This window comes from Elephas maximus, chromosome 15 (genome assembly GCF_024166365.1).
Source record: "Elephas maximus indicus isolate mEleMax1 chromosome 15, mEleMax1 primary haplotype, whole genome shotgun sequence".
Lineage (NCBI taxonomy): Eukaryota > Metazoa > Chordata > Mammalia > Proboscidea > Elephantidae > Elephas > Elephas maximus.
This window is the reverse complement of record NC_064833.1, coordinates 30,251,817-30,264,768: the sequence shown is the minus strand read 5'-3', so window position 1 is coordinate 30,264,768 and position 12,952 is coordinate 30,251,817. Positions and strand designations below refer to the sequence as shown.

At 32.9% G+C, this 12,952-nt stretch overlaps 1 protein-coding gene across 3 annotated transcripts in view; it reads right to left on the bottom strand.

Annotated features, from left to right (window-relative positions):
* The window catches only part of CSMD3 (CUB and Sushi multiple domains 3), a 1,374,620-nt gene that overhangs the window by 51,649 nt on the left and 1,310,019 nt on the right, over positions 1 to 12,952 (bottom strand). For all 3 annotated transcript variants that reach the window (XM_049854130.1, XM_049854131.1, XM_049854132.1), the window contains 5 exons: positions 11,219 to 11,392; positions 10,238 to 10,423; positions 8,193 to 8,366; positions 6,066 to 6,248; positions 1,675 to 1,851 (listed from right to left, as the gene is read on the bottom strand). In XM_049854130.1, coding sequence (XP_049710087.1) covers positions 1,675 to 1,851; positions 6,066 to 6,248; positions 8,193 to 8,366; positions 10,238 to 10,423; positions 11,219 to 11,392 — 894 coding nt within the window. The remainder of the gene's footprint in view (positions 1 to 1,674; positions 1,852 to 6,065; positions 6,249 to 8,192; positions 8,367 to 10,237; positions 10,424 to 11,218; positions 11,393 to 12,952) is intronic.

Sequence of the window (12,952 nt, the reverse complement as noted above, 5' to 3'; positions counted from 1 at the left end):
ATATGCTACCTCCTGAAATGTTTGAACATCAACCATTTTTTTTTTTTAGTACAGTGACTCTGTGTATTCCTTCCATCTTCTTTTGATCCTTCCTGTTTTGTTTAATATTTTCCCCATAGAATCCTTCAACATTGGAACTTGAGGTTTGAATTTTCTCTTCAGTTCCTTCAGTTTGAAAAATGCCATGTGTGTTCTTCCCTTTTGGTTTTCTAACTCTAGGTCTTTGCACATTTCAGTATAATACTTTGCTTTCTCTAGCCACTGTTTGAAATCTTTTCAGATCTTTTACTTTATCATTTCTTCCTTTCTTTTTAGCAACTCGGTGTTCAAGAACAAATTTCAGAAACTCTTCTGACATTTATCTTGGTCTTTTCTTTCTTTTCTGTCTTTTTAATGACCTCTTGCTTTCTTCATGTATGATCTTCTTGATGTCACTCCACAACTCATCTGGTTTCTGGTCATTAGTGGTTAATGAGTCGAATCTATTCTTGAGAATGTATCTAAATTCATGTGGAATATACTCAAGTTCATACTTTTGCTCTCGTGGACTTGTTCTAATTTTTTTCAGCTTCAATTTCAGCTTGCATATGAACAACTGATGGTCTATTCCACAGTTGGCACCTGGTCTTGTTCTAACTGATGATATTGAGCTTTTTCATTGTCTTTTTCCACTGAGGTAGTCAATTTGATTTCTGTGTATTCCACCTGGCAAGGTCTATGTGTTTAGCTGCCATTTATGTTGGTTAAAAAAAAAAAAAAAGGTATTTCCAATGAAGATATTGTTGGTCTTGCAAAATTTTATCATGCTATCTTCAGCATTGTTTCTATCTACTGTGGTGGCTTGTGTGTTGTGATTCTAGAAGCTATTCCATTGGTATTTCAAATACCAGCAAGGTCACCCATGGTGGAGAGGTTTCAGTGGAGCTTCCAGACTAAGAAAGATTAGGAAGAAAAACCTACTTCTGAAAAAATTAGCCAAGGAAAATCTTATGAATAGCAGTGGAACATTGCCTGACATAGTGCCGGAAGATGATCCCCTCAAGTTGGAAGGTATTCAAAATATGACTGGGTGAGAGCTGCCTCCTCAAAATAGAATACACCTTAATGACGTGGATGGAGTCAACCTTTTGGGACCTTCATTTACTGATGTGGCATGACTCAAAATGAGAAGAAACGGCTGCAAACATCCATTAATAATAGGAATGTGGAATGTATGAATTATGAATCTAGAAAAAGTGGAAGTCACTAAAAATGAAATGGAGCATGTAAACATCAATATCCTAGGCATTAGTAAGCTGAAATGGACTAGTATTAGCCATTGTGAATCAGACAATCATATGGTATACTGTGCCTGGAATGACAAATAGAAGAGGAATGGCATCGCATTCATCGTCAAAAAGAACATTTCAAGATTTATCTTGAAGTACAATGCTGTCAGTGATAATATTCACATGCCTACAAGGAAGATCAGTTAATATGACTATTATTCAAATTTACACACCAAACACTAATGCCAAAAATGAGGAAATTGAAGATTCTTATCAACTTCTGCAGTCTGAAATTGATCATACATGCAATCAAGAGGCATTGATAATTACTGGTTATTGGAATGCAAAGCTAGAAATAGTTATTCACCTAACTAGCAATATTTAAAAATATTGAGAAGAAACTTACTTGTACAGTTAGGCAGAGTTCCAGACCATGTTCCATTGGCTGTGCACTGTCTAACTGAAGGTCCAGAAAGGATATAACCCTCCATGCAGGAATAAATGACTGAATTAGAAAATGTTGTGCCATCAATGCGAAAGACTTTCCCATTGGCTGTTGTTCCTGGATTACCACACTGTACAGCTATAAAACGAAATGGTTAAGATTGTATATAAAAATAACTCAAGTAAGAATCTTCTCACAAAAAACTTAATGACTAAACAACTGTTTTAAATCATCCAAAGAGGCTATAAAATCCTCCAGAATAAGCACTGAACCATCTTTTATAAGTGGTTGAAACTGAAGATAAAATTATGCTGATTTTATGAGTTTAATTACTGGAGATTCAAATCATATAACAGCTTTTCTTTTATTTTTTAAAAAATTTATTGGTAGCTACAGTAAAAACTTTACAAAGAGAAGTAATTAATCATGAGCATTGCCTTTGGGGGACACAAAATCTTTTACAGAAGAATTATAAAGGGCTCCGCCTAAAAAAAAATTAATAAATAAAATCAGAAGGTTTGTAACAATAATGAGATGCAACTGAGATTTAATGTATATTATTTAAATATTATAGGTGCTGTGAATTGAAGTTTTCTCCCCAAAATATGTGTTGAATCTCTGGCCCTTGTCCCTGTGGAAGGTGTGTGGGTGTGGGTGATGCAAAGTGTTTGTTCTCCAGTGCTAACCAAAAGTTTGGCGGTTTGAACCTCACTAGCCATGCTGGGAAAGAAAGGCCTGAGAATCTGCTTCTATAAAGATTACAGGCAATAAAACCCTATGGAGCTCAGCTCTACTCCGTAACACATGGGTTCACCACGAGTCAGAGCTGACTTGATAGCATTGAGTCTGGTTTAGGTTTTAGTACCTGTGGGTGTGATCCTGTTTGGAAAGAGGGATTTTCTTTTATTATGTTAATGAGGTCATACCAGTGTAGGGTGGATTCTAAACACAATAATTTCTGAGTTGTAAAAAGACAAGAATTGACACAAATAAGGGACATGCAGATGGCATGGAATGCCAAAGATAACTGTTAGAAACCAAAAACTAGGAGACAGGCTCACTGAAAGAACTGACACATCCAAGACCCTGATGTGGACTTTTAGCCTCCATAACTGTGAGAAAATAGGTTGCTGTCTTTGAAGCTACCCACTTGTGGTATTTTTCTTATGGCAGTACTAGATAACTAAGACAATAGATATGCATGCATATTTTTATTTATATAAGTATATAATGGACTTACATTAAAACTTTATAATATCTATTTTTGGACCAAGGAGTACAAATACAAATTTGGTAAAAACTAAGCAACTAAATTCTAGTGATGATTTTCACTAAGTTTTCAACATATTTTAAACAGGAATTACAAACACACCTTGTTATGATTAACTGTTATGTATTATGTTTAACTATTTGCCATGAATATCATGAGTGAATTTTTTAAAGTTTAAAAGCAAGCTTATATCAAATGTAGTAGTTCATTTTGGTGTAGAATAAGAAGCCATTTTAGTATTTTTTTTTAAGGCTATCTTTATGAATATCAAGCATGATTATAGTTTCAGAAAATGCCATCTATATCCCTTGCTGCTTCTTAATTATTCCAAGTTGCCTTTCATTTGTAGTGATGCTATATGTGTGTGAGTGTATGTGCACCAAGAGTTAAAAAGTTTTCATACATCCTAACACCATGTAATTTTCCAAAACTTAACAGTTTGTCAAAAATTCATTTTAACATGTGTATTTGACATTTTTGTTTCTACATGTGTTTTTTCCACAACATTCAAGGAAGCTTTTATATTTTATACTAAATTATTCATTACAAAATGTCTAGAATAGAAAGAAGAGTGAAAATGCCTCCAGTTTTACCACTCTGCTCTATTACCATTTTTCTGTGTACTTGCTTTCCTACCTCCTCTCAGATGAATACCATTTCCCATGATTTTAATAGAGTGCATGATTTTGAATCTTATTTTTTACCCAGTTGTACTTGATTTATATTTCTTATATTGCTTCATGGAATTTATTCTAATATTTCATTGCTTATAAAATATTACATCATGTAAATAAAAAATTATAAAATATAAAAATATTCATGATCATGTTTTTTTTTTAATTTTTTTTTCAAGAAAAGTACCTCAAAACTGGAATCCATAAATCAAAGGCATGGACATATTCTATGAATTTCATACATTTCTGTCAAGTTACTCTCTCAAAATGTTATAACAATAAAATTATCTCTAGAAGTATTTAAAAGTTCTGTTTCACTGCACCCACACCAGAATATCATCTTATCATTTCAAAAATGGGTGAAATGGGATGCTTGTGTTAACTATAATTTTCTAATTAGTAGATATAATGAATTTTTCTATATATTGCATTTTTTTTTGTAATTTCTGTTCATATCCTTTCTTCATTCATCTATCAGAATCCCAGTTTTTCTATTTGATTTCTATGAGCTCCATATATGAAAAAATATTAATTTTGTTATATTTGCTGACATTCATAGTTCTCTTTTACCCACAATGTGCATGCTACCAAAACAAAGTCAGCACCATGTTACATTTCATCAACAAAATATTTTCTATGCCAGCTGAACGAAGGGCTGACTTAGATATCACCCATGTAATAGAGAGCATTAGTATAGTGATTTTGCCTTTGGAAAAGAAGTTCAAGAAATAAACTGAACAATTTAGTCTGTATTTTGCACAGCAAAATATTTGTATTTGAGTGAATTTTGCTCAGCAACTATATTCTCCAAATCCTCTCCCATGTAATGTTGAGTTGCCACACTAATTGAGACTATTAAAAGTGGTCCAATTACATCCATGTCAACTGGCATAACAAGGTGTATTAAGTAAACATTCTGCATCCCACTTCAATGAGTGGCATCTTCTTAAAAGCTAGCAAGTGGCCGTTCAAGATGCATCAATTGGTCTCAAATCACCTGAAGCAAAAGAGAATGAAGAACACCAAAGACACAAGGAAAATATAAGCCCAAGGGAAAAAAAAGAGCCACATACACCATAGACTCCATTAGCTGAGACTGGAAGAACTATATGGTACCCAGCTACCACCAATGAGTGCCCTGACAGGGAATGCAACAGATAATCCCTGAAGTAGCAGAAGAAAAGTGGATGCAGACCTCAAATTCTAGTAAAAAGACCAGACTTAATGGTTTGACTGAGACTAGAGGGACCCCAGAGTTCATAGCCCACTGGACTCTCTGTTAGCCCAAAACTATAACCATTCTTGAAGTCTACTCTTCAGACAATGATTAGACTGGACAATAAGACATAAAATGATACTGATGAGGCATGTGCTTCTTAGCTCAAGTAGACACATGAGACTATGTGGGCAGTTCCTGTCTGGAGGGGAGATGAGAAGGCAGAGGGGGGATAGGAGCTGGTTGAATGGACATGGGGAATACAGGGTGGAGAGGAGGAGTGTGCTGTCACATTGCAGGGAGAGCAACTAGGGTCACATTAACAATGTGTGTATAAGTTTTTGTGTGAGAAACTGACTTGAATTATAAACTTTCACTTAAAGCACAATAAGAAAAAATTTCTCCAGTTAAAGACAGAGATAACTATCCTATAACATACATAATAATTTTAAACATAATAAGCTTCTAGTCAATCAAAAAATTGTCAAGAGGTCTATAGTGGAAATATTTTTTTCATTATAATGCCAATATGATTGATATAGCATCAAGTAAGCTACACAAATACATTTGCAAGTTTAGTTGTTGCCTAAGATCATCACACACAAAAAAAATTTTAATCACAGGTTATCCTTGTTTCATTTTCAGCCAATCTTGTAAAGATTTAATTACATTAACAATCAATAATTTTACTTAAACACCCTAAGTTTTATGAATTCTAGTTACTAGCAACTGCACTCTATAAATAAAAATTTCATTTATACTTAAGCATCTTATTATATTTTTCCATTTTCACAAACCTGAAAGTTAAAATAGATCTCACGCAATGTTGATATGACAACAACCTATTTTTTCCACAGTGTCTATAATACATAATATTCTGGAAGAGGGGGAAAAGTAAACCTTTTTAAACAAGGCTTTTTAACAAAGCAAAAACATACTTTTTTTTTTTTGCTTTTTTAATACAGATATTTATTATGATGTGAAAAATGTATATAAATGGCCGATAAGAGATATTTCTTATAATCATTACCTATCACAGCTCACTTACAGGGTGGCGTCAGTAAAGCCGGAATGATATTGCTTTCACTCCATGGTTGGGGGTAGAGGGAATTAGAAGGAGGAATTTCCCTTTTAGCTGAATTTTGTTTACACATTAAATTACATTCTTCTCAGTATATTTTGTTGAGATTACCTTTACATTCTGGCTGCCTTCCAGTCCAACTGCCATTGGCTAAACACGTTCTTTCTTCTGCACCATGAAGAATATAGCCAACATCGCAAGCAAACCGCACCTTACTTTTAGTTCTGAAATCACTTTCCTGTCTAGAACCATGACCGGGAGTACCTGGATCACCACAGGTACCAGTAGCATCACCTGAAATCCAGTATAATTAAAATTAATTTATTTCAATAAGCATTTATTAAGTATGTGATTCCTTGTAGGCATTTGTGTGTGTATGTGTGTGCTATATTTTAACATGATAAGTTGACTGGATAAAATCATAATTTATGATTCTCATCTGACTCCAGTCAGAAGAAGAAAGTCCCCAAAAAAAAAAAAAGAAAGGTTCTTGAGAAGTGTTATTTTCCATAGCAGTAAAATTTGGAACTGTTCAATCGGTTAAGGACATTCCAGGACCTACTTAATAATCATCCTAATGTATCATTTAAAACTGGTAGTTCTGTGAGTTCACATGACAATGGGCATACAAAACTCAATCTTAAAAAGAAAAATCTGGATTTGGTAATTTGCATTTTTCTTTCTCTGAACTTTATATATATATATATGTATATATATATATATACATATATATATAACTAGGACTGTGATGTGTTAGAAAGTGTTAATGTTACAATGATACATCTTATAGCCTGAAATTTAACCGTATAATTTTGCCTACCAAAGATCCTCGAGCAAAGTTGCAGTAGCTTAAACATCTCAGATAATTTTTTATCAAATTCTAATTCTAAAACAAATTATTAATTTAAAAAAATTTTACTACTCATTTATTGAAAGATAACCTTACTGAGTTGTAGGGACTGAGGAGGTGTATGTTGCCTATTAATAACAAGCAAAGTAAGGATAGATAAATTGATTTTGAAAAACTTATCAGCTTACCGTATTTTTACACAAATAATATGTGTTACATGGGGGTTCTTTTTTGCCCAGTTTGCCCTCCCCACAAAGTGTTTTCATAATGCACACTATGCTAAATTTTTACATCAACATGTAAAAAAAATAGCATAGTGCACTTACAAAAATAACTTAAGGAGGGGAGGGCCCAGTTGGCAAAAATAGAACTTACAACACACATGTTACATGGTAGTTAAATTTATAACATGTTTTATTAAAGAATTATGCTATTAAGTAATCTATTTTTTACAAAGTTAAATAGAACTGAACTCTAATAGAAAATCACTTTTATAAGATTGCTTTCTAGGAAAGAACATATTTTCTAACCCTGGTGGCATAGTGGTTAAGAGCTACTGCTGCTAACAAAAAGGTCAGCAGTTCGAATCCACCAGGTGCTCCTTGGAAACCCTATGGGGCAATTCTACTCTCTCCTATATGGTTGCTATGTATTGGAATTGACTCAATGGCAGTGGGCTTTTTTTTTTTTTTTTTGGTAATGAGCCCTAATGGCATAATGGTTAAGAGCTCTGGTGCTAACCAAGTGGTGAGCAATTCAAATCCACTAGCCACTCCTTGGAAACCCTATGGGGCAGTTCTACGCTGTGCTATAGGGTCGCTGTGAGTTGGCATCCACTTGACAGCAATGGGTTTTTTGGTAATAAGCAATAGCTACTTAAGCATAACTGGTTTTACCATTCTTATGAACAAAGCACTTTACACAGAATAAACCAAACCCAGTGCCATCAAGTCGATTCCGACTCATACCAACCCTATAGGACAGAGTAGAACTGCCCCTTAGAGTTTCCGAGGAACGCCTGGCGGATTTGAACTGCCGACTCTTTGGTTAGCAGCCATAGCACTTAACCACTATGCCACCAGGGTTTCTTTACACAGAATAGCTTCCTAAAATCACATAATTATTTACATTAGACATAACAGAGTTCAAATATACACCTGTAATTTATCTCCTACAAAATTAGTATTAATTTCCTTCTGAATTTATAATACCTTATGTTGAAAATTCCTTAAAAGTTATTCCAGTACATGTATAACAATGTTTCAGCTTTCTCATGAGATTTTTAAAAGAGAAATATATTCATTTGTCTTTTCAGATTGCTAATGTATACATCCCTAATAATAATAATATAATTTTCAACACACATTGTCCAATTTTCCAACTGGTACCTGAACAATGAGGTTGTGATCCACTCCAGTGGCCATTTAATTGGCAAGTCCTTGATGACTGGCCTAGAAGGGTACGCTTTCCTGGGCAGGAATAGTGAACAGTAGACCCAAAAGTATATTTCTCACCAGACAGGACTGCATTAGGAGGAACTCCAGGGTGTCCACAGTCAATCACTACAATACATAATTATTGCATATAAAATTTTTTTATATCTCCTATCGAACAACCTGCACAAATGTATTCATAAAATTAATCAGAACTCAGTTTGCTGCTCAAACATATAACACTTCCAAACATCAGACATATATGGGATGACTGGTTTAAAAAAATAAAATGAGCTTTCTGTTATACCAGCTATTCTGTTAATCCATATACCCTGAGGAAGTGTCTAACAGGAACGCTGTGAGCAGTGCGTGTGTGTCTATATGCATATGTGTATGCACCTGGACAAGGATGTACAAGCTAGAAAGAGGAGTGATGTGGACTGGCTTAATAAGGGCATAGGGTGCCATGTAGGTTTCAAAATGAAACCATACAGAAAACAGAAAAGAACTTTAAAAGGATGAGAAAGAAACAATGAAGATGGATTTGTGCTCACAATCTAATTTGTAGTCTAGAATCATTTCCAACCAGGCCATTAATGAATAATTATACTGTATAATGAAGATACTCAGTGGCTTGTCAAACAAAACACTACCAGGCATTGCCAGAATCTATTACACATTGTAGAATGTTCTTTATAAGCTAGAGGTAGTTTGAGAATTTAATCTGTGCCTTCTGTAACTTAAAAAAAAAAAATCATTGAGTGCGATATGACTCTAGATTATTAAACAGTGCACAAGGAGCAATAAATTTAGCACACTATTGGAAAGTGCTAAAAAAAAATGACAAAATGGTGAAAAGTATACAAAAGCTAAGAAATTCTGAGGAACTACATGTTTATATTTCCTACAAAAAGTGTATTTTTTAAACTTTAATGTTGCAGCCACATAAGGCCAAGTAACTGAATTATTCAAACAATTAATCTACAATAGAAAGTCAAATAATTTTTGAAAGAGGCCAAAAATTGACTGAATTATTTGCATAGTATCTGAAATTTTATAGACACAGTATAAAGTTAGATTCTTCTTTACTGTATGACTGTTGTCATGAATTTTTCACTAATGCCCACACCATGAACATAAAAACTAACTCTAAATAAAGCATAATCATATAATTTGATAATTTATCAATTTTAGTATAACCAAAAGTTATTTTGCTTGCACAATGACTTCTTAATATACTACTTTAGTCTGTAAGTTCCTTCTACTTTCCCTATGGTATTCAAGGTTCACAAACTCTTTGAGACCTAGCACAAATTTTATCTTGTAATATCAATGGACAGAATTCCTAGAATTCATGTCCACTTTTCTGTGTCCTCACAGAATTTTGGTTTATTTCATCTCAAGTTTTTTTCTCTCTACACATGGCAATTATGTGCATATCTTTTCATTTATCCTCTACAACTCCTCACACAATCTATAACAAAATACACTGATTGAATATTACAGACTTAAATGATGATGTTTATTTATTAACAGCTACCAGTACTAACATCATGTCTGTATCTGTCTGTATACTGACAATATTTAAAATCATTAAGTTTTAAGTAACATCTTTGCCTAAATTCCCAAGTATTCTGAAGCTCTGGTGTCTGTTTATATTAAGATCAATTTGTCTTCAATTAGATTTGGTAAATTAACACAAAAGAAAATAAAAATGTAGATGCATCTCATGGGATGGAATATAAAAATGCTGCTTCTTATATTCTATTTGAACTATCAAAATTTGAATTCAGAGTAGTAAAGAGACATTTATTACATTAATATTAAAAAAAATGTCATTTAGGCATTGAACTGTCAGAATATAGGGAAGAGAAGATTCAAAACATTTAAATTAAGATACTTCCATCTGATATATATCTCTAAATAGATTTATAAAGGCCATAAATACGCATATTGCTTCCAAGGAATTTCTCAAGGAAAAATTCACATTATCTACTTACTGATACATTCTGGTAATGGTTTGTCCCATTGTCCATTTGGTTGACATATCAAAACTGAAGATCCAAATAAAAAGTATCCAGGATTGCAGTCATAGAATACTACAGTGCCGTAAGTGAAATTTCCATGTTCTATTTTACTTTCTCTTTTGGAATTGGCTGGAATTCCAGGATCAGAACAGTTGACCACTAAACAAATGACATATTTTTAAAGGTATGTTTGAGGTAATACACAAGTGCTTACTTGGATTTCCATTAGACACTTAGAAAGTTAGTGTCAAAATAAATTTAATCTAAAAAACAAAAGATTACAAATATCTAGGTTATCCAGGCAATGGACTGAAATCTGTGTGGTTGAAAGTATAGAAAAAAGGAAAACTGATGCAAAAATTCTTTAAACAACAGCAACTGCATAAGTACTATGCTGAATACAGACTTAGAGAATGATACCTTCTAAGCTCTAATTGAAACATAAGAAGAAATGCAGGAAAAAAAGAAAAATTGGTTGTATGTTACCCAATGATATGAATACATCATACTTTGAAAAATGGGCAAACACCAAAGAATCATTTTAACCTGTTTCTGCAGAGAAAAATAGATAAATACTCAATGTAGGTATCATTATAATTCAGGCCTTAGACACAGTTTTCCCAAAAATATGAAGATAATAAGTGCCAAAGGGGAATTTCATTAATTATGAAGCACATGGCACCACAAATTATCTCAATGACTTTTTATATGCAACCACAAGATAATAAAATTAAGCAGTTGAAATAAAGACTTCTAGTTCTAACCTTTAAAAAAAAAGTCAAAAATTTTAGAAAAAAGAAAGCATAGCTACTGAGATTATATCAATATTAAATATTTCATTTTATTAGCTAAACACTTTCTATTGCTCTGCACAAGTTGTTTCAAATGTATTATCTATGTTTAGACAGACATATTATTACTCTGTCCCAAGCTGGAATACAGTTATACCTTTACCTTTGCACACAGGTGGAGGATGGCTCCACTGTCTGTTGGCCTGGCACTGTGCCTTTGTTGGCCCTTGCATAAGATATCCAATATTGCAAGAGAATGTTACCACATCATTAAAGTTGAATCCATTTCCACTTGTTCTTCCATAAATTGGACTACCAGGATGACCACAGCTAACAGCTAATAGAAGTGGGGGGGCGGGGAATCCAAAACAAAAGAATATTTGGTAGTCAGCTATCACATGTTCATTACATCCCTTTATTTTATCATTTAAGTACAAATGTATTTCATGTGCTTTTACTAACACAAAGGAACAAAGTAGACTTCCAAAAATATTGAGTATAATCAAAGCATATTAGTAAATAGAGAATCATTTACAATTGTGATCATTTTATGCAAGTGGTGTATAGATGTTTAAATTTCATTTTATCATTTTCTGTACTTCTTTAGAGAAGAACCAATTGAAGTCCACGTCACTGGTTCATAGCAGGAAAGAATGAAATAGTCTTCTTTTTCTAGTTTTGAAATTTGAATTGAAAGCACTTGAAAGCAATTTTTATATTGACACTTGAAATAGTTTCCTTGAATTTTGTTTATACAATTCGTTTTTATGAATTATAGGCTGTTAAGGAAAAGTGCACCTCAAAGTAAATTAATGTGACTACATTACATAGACAATACAAAATGATACATCTTGATGTATTATAATTCTCATTAACAATTTGAGAAATCCAATATAAAGATTCTCCAAACCAATCAATCCTATTGGTTTATTTTTGTCACTATTGATACTTGATAATTTAGCACATAAAAAAAAGGTATCAATTAGACTATTTAAATTCTTTTAATCTTTTAGTTCTACTCAAGATTTTATGTAGTGTGGGCTTTCTCCAATCACTCTGTTTCTATGAATTGTTTTATTGCATCATCTCACTGTATTAACCAGAGCAACTCCAGTAATAGTGCTTCATAATTGGGCACAATGAAAAATCATAGTCACTTTTACTACTTTTCAAAATGACCCAGGAGCCATTATGTTTCAACTGTATTGTTAATGTCAACCTACTCATTTGGAAATTTAACTGCATCTTATTCTTGTTTAAAATTATCAATAAAGAAACCAGCTTTACCCTAAGGGCCAATTCTCATTTATATCTCAATTATTTAACAAGAAAAATACTGCTATTAGTTGGTTATGCTTGAATATAAATGAAACGGAAAAAGCTAGGACAGATCCAAGCAGAATATTGCTGTCTTTAAACCATTAGATGATCTGTGTGTATGCGTGCTTTGGGTGAACAAGTGTGTGAGAAAAGTAATTTGAATTGTTAATTATATATGTTCTATTTATTAGTCTATCAAATTTTAACATGCAAAAAACATTTTCCAAGAAACTAAAATTCCAATAAATTTCTGTCGTTGGGATAAAAATTTGACAGTAAATATGGGTGAAATTAATCACAAAATAAATTTAGCATTTCCCAGGAACCGACACTAAAAGCCTCGTGTGTATTTTTTCTAAAGCTTCCAAAATTAATTGGTTCTATCCCATGATTCTATGATCTGTCACAAAACTTACAATGGATTTACAATGATTTCTCTAATTTTGCAACACCAATTTTAATATAAACGTTAACAAATGGGGATGGAGATATTTAGGAAGCAAATAAAAATAAAAAAGCGGAAACACATGGCTATTTGTCTTTAAGATCCAAATTAGGATAGACTGTTCTTCCCATT